Genomic DNA, 18,519 nt, shown 5'->3' on the forward strand with positions numbered 1-18,519 from the left:
GTGGTTTGGGAGACGCTGAGATGAAAACAGAGTTTGGGCCGGGCCTGGGGACACAAGGGGCAAATTGGGAGTGGGGTGTGGAAAGCAAATACTGTAGGGGGCGGGGCCGGAGGGCTTTGGGGGCAGAGCTTAAAGACTGTTGAAGGGGCTTGTGGGCGAGGCCTCGGTGTTCCCGGGCAGGGCTTGAAGAAGCTTGGGGCCTGGGGGTCGTGATTGAGGAAGACGGGGCCGATCGTACTCCCAGTCTCACTGCGCTTTAGTAAAGGTGAAAAGAAATAAGCTTAATCGATGCCCGGCGCATGGAGCGCGCTGAGGAAACGTTCACCGTTCCCGTTGTTAGTTACCTGTGGAAGCCCTGCACCAAGCTGCTGCCCGGCCCCCTCCCTGCCTCTGTCAAAGGCAGCCCCACCGGTGCTCTTGGGTGTCCGTGGACTCCTCCTTAAGGATAGACCCGTGTCCTGCCCTACCGCTCCTCACAGCTTGCACTGTCCCCAGCTTTGTTCACCTGGACCAGTGCAGTCACCCCCACCCTGTCCCGCAGCCTCGCCCTCCAGACAGCCAGAGTGGCCTGTGAAACATAAACAGGCCTCAGCCCTCCTGGGGCTGCCACCTCCCTCAGGGTGAAACCCCCCAGGCCCTGCACGACCTGTCGCGTCCCCTCCCCACCCTTACTTTGCCCCGCTCCCTCACTCACCCTTTTCCTGCCCCGCAGGGCCCCGTGCCACTCCTTGAGCGCCCAGGCTCAGTCCAGCCTCTGGTCCTTTGCACTGGCTGTTCCCTCCACCTGGCATGCTCTTCCTTCAGGCTGCTTGCCTCGATCCCTCACACCTCCACCGGGGAGGCCTCCCTGGCCATGCATGAGTAAAATGCAGCTCCCCCGCCACATGTGGGGCAGGGGTTGAGTCCACTTTGTCCCCCGCGGTAACCCAGTGTCCAGCACTGCCCTTGGGGTCCTGCAGATGCTGCGTGAACATCGATGACAAGCCAGTCTCCCTGCCGCAGGAGCTGGTGACTGTCCTCTGTGTGTGACCTTGGCAGGTGGGCACAATGGACCTGGCTTACATCTGCGAGTGGGAGAAATGGCCCAAGAGCACCCACTGCCCGTCGGTGCCCCTGGCCTGCACCTGGTCCTGCCGTAACCTCATCGCCTTCACCACGGACCTGCGGAGTGACGACCAGGGTGCGCCAGCCGCTCCCCTGCCCCCCACCCCCCGGCTCCCACAGGGTCTCCTCCTCCAAGACGAGGGGTGGTGAGGGGTGCAGAGGGCCTGGAGCCAGGGGCGCTGGGATCACCCCGTGGGATGGCAGGGCCCAGGGGTGGGTGGCCCCGTGCAGCTCGCTGAGGCTCCTGCCTGAGTTTTCCAGACCAAACGTGTCACCGCCTGACTTTGAGGTGCACTCTGCCAGCCGGGCCTGTGTTGTCTCTGCCACTGAGTGACGTGCACTCGGGAGAGGGAATTAGAAAAACACAGAAACTTAGGGTGAGGGAAAGAACCAGCCGTTAGTTTCCACGGAGAGACGCCCAGTGTTAGCATTTGGGGTTCGTTTTCTTCCGGTGCCGTTTTCTACGTCTCCTTTGCCCCACTGGAGGCAGGGTCACGGGCCGCGGGCCGCTCCATCTCTACTCAGGCGGCCGGCGTGTCAGCAGCGGCTCCTGAGTCCCCATGGCCGGGGCTTTGCTTCTTCCTCCCTGATGCCCCCGGGGTCGTCGGGCACCCGGCTGTTGTTGCCGTGTTGAGCACACCGTCCTTCACAGACCTGACCCGCGTGATCCACATCCTGGACACTGAGCACCCCTGGGACGTGCACTCCATCTGCTCGGGGCACAGCGAGGCCGTCACCTGCCTCGAGTGGGACCAGTCAGGTGAGGGCAGCTCCCCTTGATCTGTGGGTTTGCGGGCCCTGCTGTGCCCACTGCTGCTGTCCAGAGTCCTTTCCGGACTCGCCTGTGCCCCTCCCTGCTCTACTGCCCCCAGGCCGGCCTCTCCCACCCGGGCCCCTGATGGACAGTGGCGGGGGCGGGGGGGGGGGGGTCTTGTGACGCGATTTTGGCCCCTGCCCCGCACAGGCTCGAGGCTGCTGTCTGCTGATGCCGATGGGCAGATCAAGTGCTGGAGCATGGCCGACCACCTGGCCAACAGCTGGGAGAGCCCCGTGGGCAGCCTGGTGGAGGGGGACCCCATCGTGGCCTTGTCGTGGCTGCACAACGGTGTGAAGCTGGCCCTGCACGTGGAAAAGGTGGGTGTCCTGCCTGGGGGCACGGCTCCTCCTCTTGTGTCACCAGCACCCTTTTGGTCCGCCTCGCCCGGGCCCGGCTCACACCTGCCATGCAGGGTCAGCACCCGTGTGGCCAGCAGCCCCCGTGTGACTGACGTGGTGAGATCCCAGAATTCCTGCCTGTACCCCACGGTTCAGCCCAGCGTCCCCTTGAGAGGGGAGCCGCCTGGGTCCAGGGTGCTGAACTCAGATCGCGATGCCGCGCCTCACCCGTCGCATTCCTCACCATCAGGTGGGGCTGCCGCTGGCCGTGGTGAGGGTTCAGCACGAGAAGGCTTGGGAGGGCTCGGTGGGGCGGCCGGCGTGCACGTGGCCTGCTCTGCCGGCTGCTCCCCAGAGCCAGGAGCCCCTCCTGGGTTGGTGCTGTGGGAAGTGGCTTTTCTCCCATCCCTTCCCCACGTCTGCTCCCTGTGCCCAGTGCAGGGCCTGGGGACAGTTACTGTCAGCACCTGAGCACCTGGCAGCAGCCGCGGGGGAGCGGGGGCAGGGGCTGCGTGCTGCCTTCCCTTTGTCTGTTCTCCTTTGTTCCGTAACGGCGCTACTGAGATACAAGTCGCTTAGTATGGTTCACTCGCCTGAAGCATACAGATTGGTGGTTTACTTAGTATCTTCACAGACTAGTACAGCCATCACCACACTCAATTTCAGACCATTCCTTTTTTTTTAATACTTTCTTTCTTTATTTCTTTTATTTATTTATTTACGGCTGCGTTGGGTCTTCATTGCTGTGCGTGGGCTTTTCTCTAGTTGTGGCGAGCGGGGGCTACTCTTCGTTGCGGTGTGCGGGCTTCTCATTGCGGTGGCTTCTCTTGTTGCAGAGCACGGGCTCTAGGCGCGCAGGTTTTAGTAGTTGTGGCTCGAAGGCTCTAGAGCTCAGGCTCAGTAGCTGTGGTGCATGGGCTTAGTTGCTCCGCGGCATGTGGGATGTGGGATCTTCCCGGACCAGGGCTCAAACCCCTGTCCCCTGCATTGGCAGGCGGATTCTTAACCACTGCGCCACCAGGGAAGCCGCAGACCATTCTTTTCAACTCAAAGGAAGTCTGTCCCCGTTAGCCTCACTCCCCTTCCCCACCTCAGCCCCTGGCAACCATGAACCCGCTGTCTGTCCCTGTGGACTTGCCCGTTCTGGACGTTTCCCATCAATGGAATCACACACCGTGTGTCCTTCTGTGTCTGGCTTCTCTCATCAGCGTCGTGGTCTCAAGGTCTGTCCACACTGTTGCGAGCATCAGGGTTACTGTTCTCCTTACCACCAGATACCTTTGTCTCTAAATTATAAGAGACGGATGTGCTCATTTAAAACGCTCGGGCATGCACGCGGCTCTCGCCCGTGATGTTGCGGTCAGGCGTCTATCCCCTCTTCCCTTGGTAGGAATTCTGACTGCAGGGCTTGCTGCCTAACCTTCTGGACCTTGTTCTCTGTGCGATGTTTCTTTTTCACACTGCCAGCGTCTCTCCTCAGGGGTCATCCGGGGGCTTTTGCTTCTTTCTTTCCAACAGTGCCAGCACCTCCACGTCTGAAAGACTCTGTTGGGGCCGTGGTCAGCCCTGCCCTCCCTGGACGCCTGGCCCTGTGGGTCTGCTCCCCAGACAGAGAGGGCACATACTCTCCCACTGCCCAGAGAGCCCTGCTTAGTCTCCAGCTCGTGCTGTTTCAGTGACAGACACGTTGCCCGGATTGAAAGGAACCCGGCGTGCAGGCTGCCCCCGGGTCCGCCCGGGTGGAACGCTGGGAAAGGCCCAGCCGGGGACAGAAACCAGGGCCGGGGCGGGGGTTGGCTGGGGGCCCGAGGGCCCTTCCGAGGGGAGTAGAAACGTTCCTGCCCAGGATCGGAGCGGTTTCCACAATGGGGTGGTTGTCAACTCGAACCGAAAGCCGGGAAGAGGTGAATTTTGCTGTACGTTGATTGTAACCTAGACCGGGTTTGGAAAGGTGACACAGCAGTGGCAGCTGTACTTTGCAGCACAGCCGGAATGCTTTACCTCCAGGGTCTGTAAACTGCAGCCTGCTCGCTCGCCCACCTTGTAAGCAGTCTCACTGGCGGTTGCTTCTCTCTGCTGCAGACGCAGGGAAAGAGCTGAGTGGTTGCAGCAGACCACTTGGCTCACAAAACTGAAAATACTGAGTGTTTGACCCTGTGAGGAAAACATGGTGAGTCCTGTCCTGCGCGTGTTTAGCCGTGTCATCCTCACCACAGTTCTCGGACGTACAGATGGGGATACTGAGGGTCAGAGAGGCCCGTGTCACACAGTGCTTGAGTGGCTGAGGCAGGATCTGAACTCAGGTTCATGCTCTCGTGCCTTCTGCCACATGGTTCCTCCACGTTCCCAAGGGTGTGACTCCCAGAAGGGCGTCCTGGGGTCACAGAGGCAGACCCCTGAAGGCCAAGTGCATGCCCGGGGCCGGGGCTGCCCCGAGCTGACCCCTCCCCCTCCCCCACAGTCGGGCGCCTCCAGCTTTGGCGAGAAGTTCTCCCGAGTCAAGTTCTCGCCGTCGCTCACGCTGTTTGGGGGCAAGCCCATGGAGGGCTGGATTGCGGTGACAGTCAGCGGCCTGGTCACCGTGTCCCTGCTCAAGCCCAGCGGGCAAGTGCTGACCTCGACAGAGAGCCTGTGCCGGCTGCGTGGCCGCGTGGCCCTGGCCGACATCGCCTTCACGGGTGGTGGCAACATCGTGGTGGCCACGGCAGATGGCAGCAGTGCATCCCCAGTGCAGTTCTACAAGGTGTGCGTGAGCGTCGTCAACGAGAAATGCCGCATCGACACCGAGATCCTGCCCTCGCTGTTCATGCGCTGCACCACTGACCTCAACCGCCGGGACCGGCTCCCCGCCATCACCCACCTCAAGTTCCTGGCCCGAGATATGTCAGAGCAGGTGTGCCCGCCCGGCCACCCTGTGGTAGGACCGCTCGGGGCTAAATCCAGGCGTGGGCAGGGCTGGTCCTTCCGGAGGCTCCAGAGCAGCATCGGTTCCCGCCTTTTCCAGTTTCTAGAGGCGCCGCATCCCTGGCTCGCGGCCCCTCCTGCATCCTCACAGCCAGCAGCACAGCATCTCCCGTCTTTCTCTGCCTCTGACCCTCCCGCCTCCCTCTTATAAGGGCTCTGGGATGACGCTGGGCCCCCCGTGAATCCAGGGTCATCCCCGTCTCAGGGGCCTTAACTTAATCCCACCTGCTAAGTCCCCTGTGCCCCGTGAGGTGACATATCCACAGGTCCTGGGACCATGACGGGGACATTTCTGGGGGCGAGGTTCACCCAGCTGCACCGGGGCCCCCTCATAACCTTGCACTGATCAGCACCCAGCTTCATGAAGTCCCAGTACGTTTCCCCGGCCCCCTCGTTTCTCGCCGGGGGTGCCTTGAGCGACTGCCTTCCCCAGGGGAGGCGGGGTCATGGGGGGCAGGTGCGGTGCAGGCTGGGTGTACGTGGGTCGGAGTCCGCAGCGGCTGTGAGGCGGGTGCCAATGTGAGCCCCGTGGAGCAGCCGGAGGCCCGGAGAGGCCAAGGGGCTGGTCCAGGCCCCTCACCGAGCCGCCCGTCCCCCCAGGTGCTGCTGTGTGCGTCCAGCCAGACCAGCAGCGTGGTGGAGTGCTGGTCTCTGCGCAAGGAGGGGCTCCCCGTGAACAACATCTTCCAGCAGCTCTCGCCCGCCGGTGAGTCCCGCTCCAGCCGGCCAGGGACACGCAGCCTCCCGGGAGCCTGGGGTCCTCTGGGAGCCCTCGGGTAGAGTGAGGCACGGGGGTGACCTGAGTTTGCCAAGAACGTGCCCGCCACTCCCTTCCCTCCCTCTCTGTTCCGACACCCACGTGGAGCCCCGAGTCCCCTGCCGGGACTGGCCCCCCTCCTGACACCTGTGTGGCCGGGAAGCCGGGGGTGAACCTGCGGCCACGTGGGGCGTGTTCCCGCTGACGGCAGCGCTGTTGGCCCTGGAGTGGCCGAGCGGCCATGTCAAGAGGCCCCTTGAGGCTCTGTCTGCCCGCAAGGTGGTTGCCTAAGCTGCTCGATGTGGCCTCGGAGGAACTAAACGTGAAGAAGGTCGTGCTGCCTTTCCTGAGTGACGCCGCGGGGCGGCAGGGCCACAAGGGGTCCCAGCCCTTCCCTCGTCCCTCCTCTGTCCTAGTAGCTGTGGGCGCGGCCGTCAGGCGGGTCATGGCCCCCACGCACACCGTGGGACCTTGTCACAAGCGGGCCCACATCTCACGTGAGAGGGTCGTCACCCCCGGCAGCGGGTCGAGCCTTGTCCTGCTGCAGGTGTCCGCGTGCCGAGCTCACCCGCACCTCCTCCCCCCACCCTGCCCCTCGTCCTAGCGTCGCGTGGCCTGCGGGCTCTTGGACCTGCCTCTTCTCCTACCTCCCTGCCTTGGCCCTAAGCGCCCCCCGCCAGCCCATCCTCCCTCTCAGGCCCCCGCTCTGCCAGCCACCGTCCAGCCCGTGCTCCAGGGGTTGGCCTGACTTGGGTGGACACGTGGGTCCAGGTGGACTTGGGCAAGCAGCTCAGCCTCTGACAGCGGCCACTCCCCTCTGTAAGCTAGGAATGGCCGGGGCCGCCAGGCTGGGTGTGGGTGCGGGTGCCTGGCCTGCTCGCCCTCCCTCCCTGGGCATCGCCGTAGCTGTCACCGTTACAGCTGTGCTCAGCGTCGTCCCTCGCTGGGCCTCGGTCTCCCTGTGGGATGACGTTTGCCAAGAGCCCCTTTGCGCTGGGCCGTCCAGGGAAGAGCTCTTAGGGCAGATGGGTAGAGGTGTGCTGTCACAGCCAGCTTTGCCGTGTCACACACCAGCCCCAAACTCTGGCTCAGAACCACAGCCCGGAGGGTGGTGGGCCAGGCCGCCTCCGCTGCTCTGTCCTGGTTCCCTGTGTCTGCCATCACCCCAGGGCAGCTGGGGTGCTGGCCGCTGGCTGGGCACCTGGGCTCACCTCATTGTCACCTTGGAGTCCAGGTGCACGGGCGCCACTGATCCTCTGCTCACATCACGCCCGCAGCACCGGGGGCCAAACCCAGATTGACGGGAACCACCCCACCCCTTGCTGGGGGGCTTCATCATCACACCGAGGGTGTGGGCGCAGGGAGGGGCCCGTCTTGGGCACCTGTCGGTCCAGCTCATGGGGAGAGCTGGGGTTCCACCCAGGACCTCTCAGACCACAGAGACACAACCCCGTGCAAGCCGGCCGAGTCACTGGGGAGTTTTGGGGTTTGTGTGGCGGCAGGGTCGGGGGTGGGTTCCCCTTCTCAGCACGTTGGCTCCTTTGAGGGGACAAGGTGGAGCTGCCCCCGCCAGCTGACAGCCTTGCGGCCCAGGCGGGTGCCTCCTCCTGTTCCCGTGAAGGCCAGGACAGGATCCTTTGGGGTCCCCCACCTCTCCCCCGACCCCAGTCACGTGAGCTCGCTGGGTCTCCAGGAGGGGCAGGGTGCTGGGTCAGGTGCACCCTTGTCACGTTTGTCTCGTCCTCATTTTTTTTTTTGGTATTTATTTATTTATTTTTGCGGTACGTGGGCCTGTCACCACTGTGGCCTCTCCCGTTGCGGAGCACAGGCTCCGGACGCGCAGGCTCAGCGGCCATGGCTCACGGACCCAGCCACTCCGCGGCATGTGGGATCCTCCCGAACCAGGGCACGAACCCGTGTTCCCTGCATCGGCAGGCGGACTCTCGACCACTGCGCCACCAAGGAAGCCCTGTATTTATTTTTTTATACAGCAGGTGTTCATTATCTATTTAGTATATATTAGTGTATATACGTCAATTTCAATCTCTCAGTTCACCCCATCCCTCCGTCTTGTCTTCATTTTGTTGCTCTCTGTCCCCCCCACTCCCTTTTAGTTGGTGACAAACAGCCCACGATTCTCAAATGGCGGATCCTGTCAGCCACCAACGACCTGGACCGCGTGTCCGCCGTGGCGCTGCCCAAGCTCCCCATCTCGCTCACCAACACCGACCTGAAGGTGGCCAGCGACACCCAGTTCTACCCCGGCCTCGGTATGGTGTCTCAGAGCCCCCGGGGGAATGGGGTGGGCCCTGAGCTTGGGCTTCCGTCACAGGGTCCTGGGAGCCTAGCCCCCGGCCTCACGTCAGTCCCACTGGGGACGAGGGTACTGCTTTCAGGATCTGATGGGCTCAAAGGGCTGTGAGGCCACCGTCAAACTGTGCTCTTTACTACGTAGAGGGCTGTTAGCAGTCCACAAGGGAGAGGCTGGGAACTTGGGGAAGACTTTCCAGATAAGCTTCCTTCCCATGCCCACCCCCACCCCCGTTGTAGTAGCTCACGTGGCGATTCTGGGTTTGGGCCCTGGCGTCTGTGACCCTGGGTGAATCAGGCTGGCCATGTTGGTGCCGGCCCAGGGCAGCCCCCCAGCCCCCTGCTGTAGATTACGGGTTTTGGGTTCTACAAGCCCCTGAGCTTACTGGCCTCCGTTCCGCCCCGAGGCCCTTTGTGTACATCAGGCCCAGGCCCTTTCCATCTGCTGTCCTCTCCGCCTGCCCCTCCCACTTGTCCCCCTGGAAGTCACCTGTTGCCTCACGTCGGCCAAACTTAGTGCCGGCCGCAGGGGAGCGGGGCAGAGGTGCCCAGACAGGGTGTAGTCTGCTCCACCGATTCGGGGGCCGGTTAGCCAGGACTGGACCCCACTGGGGGAGTGCACCCCAGTGGCTCAGGGCTCACGCCGCTCCTTAGCACAGCCTCTGCTGGGCGTGGGGGCTGCCCCTTCCCATTGTCCAGAGCTGGGTTCGGCCGCCTGACCCTGCATGTGCCCCCAGGGCTGGCCCTGGCCTTCCATGATGGCAGCGTCCACATCGTGCACCGGCTCTCGCTGCAGACCATGGCCATTTTCTATAGCTCCGCAGCGCCCCGCTCCGTGGACGAGCCGGCTATCAAGCGTCCTCGGACCACGGGCCCCGCCGTCCACTTCAAGGCCATGCAGCTCTCCTGGACTTCCCTGGCCCTCGTGGGCATCGACAACCACGGCAGGGTCAGTGCTGTCCCCGGGGGACTGCTGTCTGTGGCGGGGGGCCGCACTTAGGAAGTGGGGGCCCTTAGGGTGCTGCTCCTGACATCAAGGAGTCCTAGGCCCCCAGTGCGCAGCAGGTGCTCTGCGAGTTGGCCTCCTGGTTCCCAGGGGAACCTGTCCATGGCCTCGCAGGAGGGCGGGCAGCCTCACAGCCACTCTCACACACTCACGCTTTCGCTTACACCCGCCTCTGTTTGCACGCTCATTCATACCCTTGTACGCTCACACCTCACGTTTGTCCTACTGGCACGTTCACACACGTGCACACGTTTGCACACTCACCCACGTGCGCGTGCCCCCAGCCCCCCGCAGTGGGCTCCTGCGAGTTGCTCTCGGGCACCCTGTAACTTCTGTTCCAGCCCCATCCTCGGTGTCTCCGGGTGGTGGGTTGGGCTTCTCGGGAGCACGAAGTCTGTGTTCCCAGGGACTACACGGCCCCCAGCTGGACCTGCTGGCCCCGTCACCCGACAGGCGCCCTGCTGGCTAGGAGGCCCTTCAGGCCCTATGTGGGAATCGCCACAGCTATGGAAACCTGGGGCTTGTGGCCCCCGTTCACTCCACGTGGCTGGGCTGTGGCTCTGCAGCCCTCCCGTGTGACAGGACAGCGGGCAGGCCTGGGCCCCGCGCTGGCCGTGCCCTCCCTGCCCCCAGCTGCCCCTCGGGCCCCGCCCCCTCACGCCCCGCCCTCCTCCACAGCTGAGCATGTTGCGCATCTCGCCCTCCATGGGCCACTCGCTGGACGCGGGGCTGGCCCTGCGGCACCTGCTCTTCCTGCTGGAGTACTGCATGGTGACTGGCTACGACTGGTGGGACATCCTGCTGCACGTGCAGCCCAGCATGGTGCAGAGCCTGGTGGAGAAGCTGCATGAGGAGTACACGCGCCAGAAGGCCGAGCTGCAGCAGGTGCCGCCCCCCTTGGCTGCTGCCCCGTCCCTCCGTCCGGGTGACCCGCAGGCCGGACGGCCCACCTCTCGCTGCCACCTCAGCCCAGCAGTGCGTGGCTGTGGGCCTGACGCCACCTGCCTCTGGGTGGCTTTGGAGGCCTTTGCTTCTGTGATAAGAGCACTAAATGGGGGTTTTACAGACGGGTGAGCCAGAGAGAAGTGATCGTTCAGACGCCATGGTGGCGCGCCTGTAAAACCCAGAACCCCCCCCCCCCCGAGTTCAGTGGGGCATGCAGAGGTCAGCGCTGCTAAGCATCTGAAGTTGCCCTCTGTGCCCGCCGTCGAGGAGAAAACAGGAAGGAGAGATCCCATTCCCATTAGCAGCCTGCTGAGATGTGCGAGTGCTGGGCCCGACCCAGGGAACAGTGCAGGACGGAGCTGGGTTCAAAGCCAGGGACGCCAGTAGTGATCAGATCTCTTGTCATCGGGCAGAGCTGTGTGCAAACTTTTTTTTTTTTTTTTTTTGGCTGCACCCTTCATGCCTTGGGAGATCTTAGTTCCCCCGCCAGGGATTGAACCTGGGTCCTCTGCGGTGAGAGTGCAGAATCCTAACCACCGGACCACCAGGGGATTCCCTGTAGGCAAGCATCTTTCTGTTTTAAGTCCTCCACTCATCCTGGGAGACAACAGGTTTCAGGAACTGTGGGGGGTAGAGCGGAATCTGTGGCCCCACCCACTTCATGCCAGGAGTGCCCCCAGTCGTGAGGTGTCCCAGGTGTGTCCCTTGGGCCCCTGGGGCACACGCGCCCGCAGGTTGAGACCCTGCCATCCTGTGAGGAAGGTCCTCCTACCTGGTTCCGCCATGAGGAGGGCAAGGCCCAGAGAGGGTTAGCGGCTTGCCCGGCTGCCCCAGCGCCTCGCTCTCCCCGGCTCCTCAGGCGCGTGCCCCGCCCACTCACATCCTCCGCCGCCCAGGTCCTCTCTACCCGGATCCTGGCCATGAAGGCCTCGCTCTGCAAGCTGTCGCCGTGCGCAGTGACCCGCGTGTGCGAGTACCACGCCAAGCTCTTCCTCATCGCCGCCAGCTCCACGCTCAAGTCGCTGCTGCGCCCGCACGTGCTCAACACGCCCGACAAGAGTCCCGGCGACCGGCTGACGGAGGTCTGCGCCAAGATCACGGATGTCGGTGGGTCCTGCCCCGTCCTCCGGGCCGCCCTGGCTGCTGAGGACCCCTTGGCCGTCGCGCACGTTTGGGGCGTCGGGGACACGCGGTGGGCGTTAACGGGAACAAAGATGACCCAGCCTGGGGATGGCGTCCCCAGGGGCACTGCCTGTGTGGAGGCCTGGAGGCCGGCGGGAGCTGCAGGGTGCCCGGCACAGGGGGTCCGAGGGGCGGGCAGAGCGATCTGAAGGCCAGCGGTGGACACCCAGAGCCCCTCCCTCCAACCCTGCCCTCCAGGTTCCCAGGCTCAGGCAGGCCCGTCCCTCATTTGCTTGTTCAAGACGTTGGTGTCGGCCTGTGGGGGCGGGCCCCGCTCACCGTGCGTGCTAATGGGCGCACATGTGAGGTTCTGGCCGCCCCTGACTGCCTGTCCCCTCCCAGACATTGACAAGGTCATGATCAACCTCAAGACGGAGGAGTTCGTCCTGGACATGAACACGCTTCAGGCGCTGCAGCAGCTCCTGCAGTGGGTGGGTGACTTCGTGCTCTACCTGCTGGCTAGTCTGCCCAACCAGGTGCGCCTGCACTCCTACTTGGGAGCCCCACCCCCCAGGAGCCCCGCCCCTGGCCTTGTCCTCTGAAGCCCCACCTCCCTGACCCCGCCCCTCCCAGAAGACCCCTCCCCCCGGGGCCTGCTGAGGTCCTAGGATGCGGCGCACGCTGAAGTAAGCAACCTGGGCCCTTCTGTCCATAGGGCTCCCCGCTGCGGCCCGGCCACAGCTTCCTGCGGGACGGCGCGTCGCTGGGCGTGCTGCGGGAGCTGATGGTAGTCATCCGCATCTGGGGCCTGCTGAAGCCCAGCTGCCTGCCTGTGTACACGGCCACCTCCGACACCCAGGACAGCATGTCCCTGCTCTTCCGCCTGCTCACCAAGCTCTGGATCTGCTGTAAGGCGCCCAGCTCTCTACTCTCGTTCCGCCACCAAGATACAAGCCCTGGCCGAGTCCCCCCACCAGAATATAAGCTCCCGCAGGTCAAACTGGCTCTGCCGTGGCCCCCACTGTTCCCCCGGCACCCGACACAGGTCCAGGCACGGTGTGTGCTCATTAAACATCAGCCACTCTCAGGCACCTGTTTGTTTTGTGTCACCAGGTCGTGTGTTTCTGTGGCCAGGCTCTATCGTTGTCACATCCGTGATGCCAGGAAGGGCACCCAGTGTTTGCTGCATATTTTTTAAATGAATAAGTGGGTCCCCATTTTACAGAGGAGAGGACTGAGGCCCGAGAAGGGGAAGGAGCTTCCCAGGGCCACTCAGGAAGTCGGGGCAGGGCTGGGGCCTGCGCCTGGTGCTCTGTGAGCTCTGAGGAGGCCATGATGCCTCCTGGGTGGGCAGCCCTCCGGGCAAGGCTGCTGAGCAAGATATCCCTGTGGTCCCCTCCCTGCAGGCCGCGATGAGGGCCCCACGAGCGAGCCGGATGAGGCGCTCGTTGACGAGTGCTGCCTGCTGCCCAGCCAGCTTCTCATCCCCAGCCTGGACTGGCTGCCCGTCAGCGATGGCCTCGTCAGCCGCCTGCAGCCCAAGCAGCCCCTGCGTCTGCACTTCGGCAAGCCTCCCGCTCTGCCCGGCAGTGCCACCAGCTTGCAGCTGGACGGCCTCATCAGGTGCGTGCCCATCTCTGCCTCGGGGCCTTTGCACGTGCCGTGCCCGCTGCTTCCTTCCAGCCTGACCTTAGCGCTGCTCCAGAGACTCCCCCACCTCCACCCTCTCTCCCCTCCTGGTCACTTCCCTCCATCCAGTCGCCTCGGCCTGTGCTGATCTGTGCCCTCGCTTGTCTGGGTGACATCATCCTCTCTCTGGTCTGTCACCGCCTGCCTGGAGGGCCCCACGTGACTGACCTTGGTTCAGAGTTCAAGCTGACGCCCCAGTCCCCCACGGTAAATCGCACTGCAGCCTGGACTGCCTGGTGGGGCCCAAGGCCCCAGGGAATCAGAACCCTCTCAGGCAGACCTCCCAGGGCTTAGAGGTGACTTCAGGAGCCATTCTTTGGAATGTGTGGGGTCTGGACGGCCCACCCCTGCTGAGTGAACTCACGACTGCCCGGCAGTGCCTTGGGGTGGGCGTTTGTCCCCATTTAACAGACGAGGAAACTGAACCTCAGAGATGCAGTCGGGAGGCAGCTGGCCAGGACCCAAACCCAGCACCCCACGGGCCGCCTGCCTGAAATGGTGCTCGAGCGATGAATCCCCAAGTGGAGGTTCGCGTCCCCGCCTCCCCGGGAAGCGCTCTGGACCTGCCCTCAACACCTGTGTTTTCTTGCACGTCTCGCTGTGGGCGGAACAGCCTGATGAATCACACGCTGTGGTTTGTGCTTGGGTTTCAGAAAAAACTTTACAAGGAGAGGTGGCTGGTCGCACAAGGGGTTTCACGCTCTCAGAAGTTTTCAAACGTGTGATACGAGCGTAACAGGCCGACCCACCCCAGCCCCAGGTCCTCTCTGAGGGGCTCTGGGCGCCAGGCTCTCAGACGTCGTGGCGGTTCTGGGCCGCCACCCCGACCCCCGGGCTAGTGGTCTGTGGGCGGAGGGCGTATAGAAGCCCTGCTTGCAGACTCTCCCTGTTCCCCGGCGAGTGTGCGTCACGCACGCTTTGCCTTTAAGAGATGGAACTGTGCTGGCGTGTGCGTGCGTGCATGCGTGCGTGCATGCGTGCGTGCGCGTGCGTGTACACCCTCTAGCCCCTTCCATGCTCCTCTCTGTCAGGGCGCCGGGCCAGCCCAAGATGGACCACCTGCGGAGGCTGCACCTGGGCGCCTACCCCACGGAGGCCTGCAAGGCCTGCACCAGGTGAGCGCTGCAGCAGACGCCGGGCCCACTCTGTCACCGGTGGTTTCCCACCTGGGAACGGGGGTCCCGGAGTGCCTCCCTTGTGGGGCTGCTGAGCGGGGGCCCCTGCGGTCTTCATAAAGGGCCGGGGTGGCCCAGCGGTGAGCGGCTGGCCGGAGCCTGCCCTTGAGGGGCTCCCCAGTGACCTGACAAGTGCAGACATGAAGGAGTGACTGCAGCAGTGCTGCGCTTTGCAAACGTGGCCCCGAGTGCTGCCAGATGACCCCAGGGTCACACCACTAGGGACGGGCTGAGCCAGGACTTGGACCCACAACCCCTCCTCTGTCCACTGAGGGAGGTGAGGGGGTGGTATCTGAACTGGGACGGAAGGATGTGGAGGAATTAGATCAGTGTGGGGGGAGTGGGGGCTGCAGGGAACAGCATTCCTGGCGTGGAACAGCATGTGCAAAGGCCCTGTGGCCACCACCCAACCTTGCCTAGCGCCCCACCCTCCTGACTCCACCCGCAGGTGCGGCTGTGTCACCATGCTCAAGTCACCCAACAAGACCACAGCCGTCAAACAGTGGGAGCAGCGCTGGATCAAGAACTGCCTGTGTGGGGGGCTCTGGTGGCGGATGCCCCTCAGCTACCCCTGACTGCGCCCGGGCCCCTGTAAGTAGATTCTTTTTCTTTTCTTTTTTTTTCTTGTCTGGTGAATACGGTCTTTAATTATTAGTTGGATAATTTTTCTAAAAATTTCATTGTAGTTGATTTACAAGGTTGTTAGTTTCTGGTATATAACACAGTATATAAATTTATATATATACATATATGTATACACGCACGTTCTTTTTCCTACTCTTTTCCGTTATGGTTTATGACAGGATATTGAATATAGTTCTTTGTGCTATACCATAGGACCTTGTCATTTATTTTATATGTGTATCTTCTAATCCCACACTCCTACTATATCTCTCTCTCCTTTGGTACCCATGAGTTTGTGTTCTGTGTCTGTTTCTGTTTTGTAAATAAGTTCATTTGTGTCATATTTTACATTTCACATGTAAATGATATTGTATGATATTTGTCTTTGACTTCACTTAGTATGATAATCTCTCGATCCATCTATGTTGCTGCAAATGTCACTATTTCATTCTTTTTATGGCTGAGTAATAATCTGTTGTGTGTATGTGTGTGTGTGTGTATATATATATATATATACACATATACCACATCTTCTTTATCCATTTATCTGTCGATGGACACTTAGATTGTTTCCATGTCTTGGTTATTGTGAATAGTGCTGCTGTGAACATTGGGGTGCATGTGTCTTTTTGAATTATAGTTTTGTCTGGACATTTGCCCAGGAATGGATCATATGGTAGTTCTGCTTTTAGTTTTTTGAGGAACTTCCATACTGTTCTCCATAGTGGCTGCGCTGCACCAACTACATTCCCACCAACAGTGCAGGAGGGTTCCCTTTTCTCCACACCTTCTCCAGCATTTGTCATTTGTAGACTTTTAAATGATGGCCATTCTGACTGGTGTGAGGTGATACCTTGTTGTAGTTTTGATTTGCTCTTCTCTAATGTTTAGCGATGTCGTGCATCTTTTCACGTGCCTGTTGGCCACGTGTATGTCTTCTCTGGAAAAATGTCTATTTAGATCTTCTGCCCATTTCTTTGATTGGGTTGTTTGGTTTTTTAATAGTGAGTTGTATGAGCTGTGTATTTTGGAAATTAAGCCCTTTTTGGTTGCATCGTTTGCAAATATTTTCTCCTATTCCGTAGGTTGTTTTCGTTTTGTTTATGGTTTCCTTTGCTGTGCGGAATGTCAGTGGATTCCCAATGGGTTGAAAGGAAAGGCACGCTGTCCCCTTGCTGGTCACAGAGCAGTCACGCACTCCAGACCTTCACTGGGTGCATGAGACAGTGCCACCCTTGAACTATGCTTTTCGGCCCTTATCAGCTGCACCAGCACCTCTGTAACCGGCAGGGCAGGTGAGGACATGGCCTGAAGCCTCAAGTTGGCACCCTCGGCCCAGCGGGCCCTGCTCTTTCTTCCTCGGAGCCTACTGGCGGATCCGGGTGGAGGGCCTGGCCGCATGGCCACCGTAACAGGTGGTGACTGAGACCTGGCCCTGCCCTGAGGATCTCACTGGCCCGGGTAGAGCCACGGCTGTGTCCCGACCCCTGGGACCCCAGAGCTCAGTGACCGCCCTGGATTTCCCAGGTCCCAGCTCAGAGGGTCCAGGACAGCTCAGGCCTCTGTCCTTCAGAACATCCCACACGAACCTGCCGGGTGTCCAGTGGCCACTGTCAGTGACACCAGCCCGGGTGTCTGCTTCGGGTTCCTCACCTGTACCTGTCACTGCTGAGCCCTCGCGACCACCGTCTCTGACCTGGGCAGGCCCAGTAAACGTCCCCACTGGGTGGCCGGTGTCTTGTCGGTGTCCTGGGTGCCACCCGGCAGCCCCCTCGCCCCCGGAGCCTCCCTCCCCCTCCACAGGCATGTGGTTCCGCCCGTGTGCGCTGCTCTCCTGCTCTGTCAGCGTTTATTGAGCACCTAGTGTCTGCCAGGCACAGGGGTCCCTGCGTGGGGTGGGGGGGAGCGGTGGGCTGGACGTGGGTGGGGGCTGCTCCCCGCCGCCTGGGTTCCTGCGCACATGAGTGTCTCTGTCTCTGCTTTCCCTCTGCATCCCTCCCCCTCCCCCCGGGTTTCCTGAGCTCCGCGGCCCCCAGGGGTCCTGCTTCGCCAGCAGCTGCTTCCACCCATTATACCTGGCTCCCTGCGGCCCGTGCACAACGCCTGCCTGTTAAGTGGTGATTGATTGCTTCTTGTTTTCCTCTGGAGGAGCAAGGGAGGGCGGGCCGGCCCGGCGCCCCGCAGAGGTCGACACGCGGCAGCGGTGTCTGTTGGGCTTTCTGGGGCCGGCAGCGCTCCAGGGGCCCCATTACCTGGGCCAGGGGCCGCTTCCCTGCCGGCCCACCCACCTGCGGCAGCAGCACTTGGCGTCTAGGTCCTGCTGTCCGAGAGGTGCTTCTGCGGGGACTTGTGGGGACCCGGAGCTGCTGGCCATGCCGGGAGGGGTGGAGACACCCTGCCTTGGACTCACCTCCCGTGCTGCTGCCACCGCCTTCTGTCCCCTTGGGGAAAGGGGACCCAGGGCGGCCTCCCTGGTCGAGGGGCATGTGGTCCACAGTCCTACATATTTTTTCTCAGCCTTTTTACCCCATTTGACCATGTTTTTTTAAAGCAACTTGTGTTTCTCAAGTCATTTGAAGTCTTTAAACCAGTTATTTGTCTTAGAAAAATGAACCTGTTTCTTGCACTCATGTTTCATTGGTTAAGGTTAAGTTGTGGGTACTTACACCCCGGCCACCATCTTTGGACGCTCCCTGGAGGGCGGGTCCACATCTCCTCCCCTTGGATCTGGGGCTCGCACCTGTTCCCACCTGTCCTGTGCAGGGGAAGTGACCCCGGGTGACCGTGAGGCTGGTGGGAACCGGCCTGGCTCCTGGGCCATCATCCTGGAGCCTCCAGGCCTCTGGTCATCTAGGTGGTGGGACAGGGACACGCACCCCTCCCCCCCACATCCTTGTGACCCCGACCCACACAAGCTGAGCGCAGTGAATGGCGAACGGGGATGGCTCAGCGTCGCCGAGTTTGGGGCAGTTTGTTACGCAGCAGTGGATAAGCGGAACGCTCCGTGAACTGCCGTGACAAGCCCAGTAGGCATAAGCGGGCCCGGCTGTCCAGAAGCGTCGGGCTCACCTGGGGGCCGTGGGGGGGGCCCTGCTGAGAGCCCTGCTGGAACGTTCCTCTAGGTTGAGAGGGGATTTGTGGGTGGGGATGTGCCCTTGCCCCCCGTCCTGCCCCCACCATGTGTCCACACGGGTCCCCCCCTCTGGGGTCAACAAGGGCAGGTGTTACTGTGACAGGGAGAGGCAAGTCAGTCCGTCGGGCTGCGTGTTCGCTGTGCCTCAGCCTCCTCAGAGCCAGGCCCACGGGTCCCAGCTGCAGGTGAGGAGGCCGAGGCCACCATCCTCCGGAAATAGAAGCGAGAAGCTGCTCTTGACTCCCCACGGCAAGTGGGCTCCCGTCTGCAGTGGGGGGGCACGGCCACGTGGGCCACCCTCCCTGCACGCTCCCCCTCCCCCTCCCACCAGCATCTGTGGGGAAATTGCTAGAAGAGGCCCTGCAGGGTCACAGGCTCTCAGACGGCTGTGTCACAGGGACTTCTGAGTTTTCATGTGACTGCAGAAACCCCCCCCCCCCATGGGGTAGAAAGCATGGAGCCTATGTCTCCTGCCTGGAGACCCCCAGATCCCTCCCCCTCTGCCTGCCCCACCCACTCCATCTGGTCCTGCTCT

General features: G+C 61.8%; 1 protein-coding gene across 1 annotated transcript in view; it reads left to right on the top strand.

The window, feature by feature from the left end:
• Nucleotides 1–18,519, top strand: part of LOC113608976 (uncharacterized) — a 61,989-nt gene that overhangs the window by 2,547 nt on the left and 40,923 nt on the right. The window contains 15 exon segments of the mRNA XM_027086031.1: nucleotides 1,003–1,180; nucleotides 1,757–1,864; nucleotides 2,069–2,238; nucleotides 4,721–5,176; nucleotides 5,824–5,929; nucleotides 8,095–8,250; nucleotides 9,028–9,239; nucleotides 9,975–10,181; nucleotides 11,138–11,348; nucleotides 11,766–11,899; nucleotides 12,079–12,271; nucleotides 12,770–13,137; nucleotides 13,486–13,686; nucleotides 14,084–14,167; nucleotides 14,676–14,818. Coding sequence (XP_026941832.1) covers nucleotides 1,048–1,180; nucleotides 1,757–1,864; nucleotides 2,069–2,238; nucleotides 4,721–5,176; nucleotides 5,824–5,929; nucleotides 8,095–8,250; nucleotides 9,028–9,239; nucleotides 9,975–10,181; nucleotides 11,138–11,348; nucleotides 11,766–11,899; nucleotides 12,079–12,271; nucleotides 12,770–13,137; nucleotides 13,486–13,686; nucleotides 14,084–14,167; nucleotides 14,676–14,818 — 2,882 coding nt within the window. The 5' untranslated portion in view covers nucleotides 1,003–1,047.

This window comes from Aethalodelphis obliquidens, unplaced genomic scaffold (assembly GCF_003676395.1).
Source record: "Aethalodelphis obliquidens isolate GAN/ISIS:26980383/991018 unplaced genomic scaffold, ASM367639v1 scaffold53, whole genome shotgun sequence".
Taxonomy (NCBI): Eukaryota; Metazoa; Chordata; class Mammalia; order Artiodactyla; family Delphinidae; genus Aethalodelphis; species Aethalodelphis obliquidens.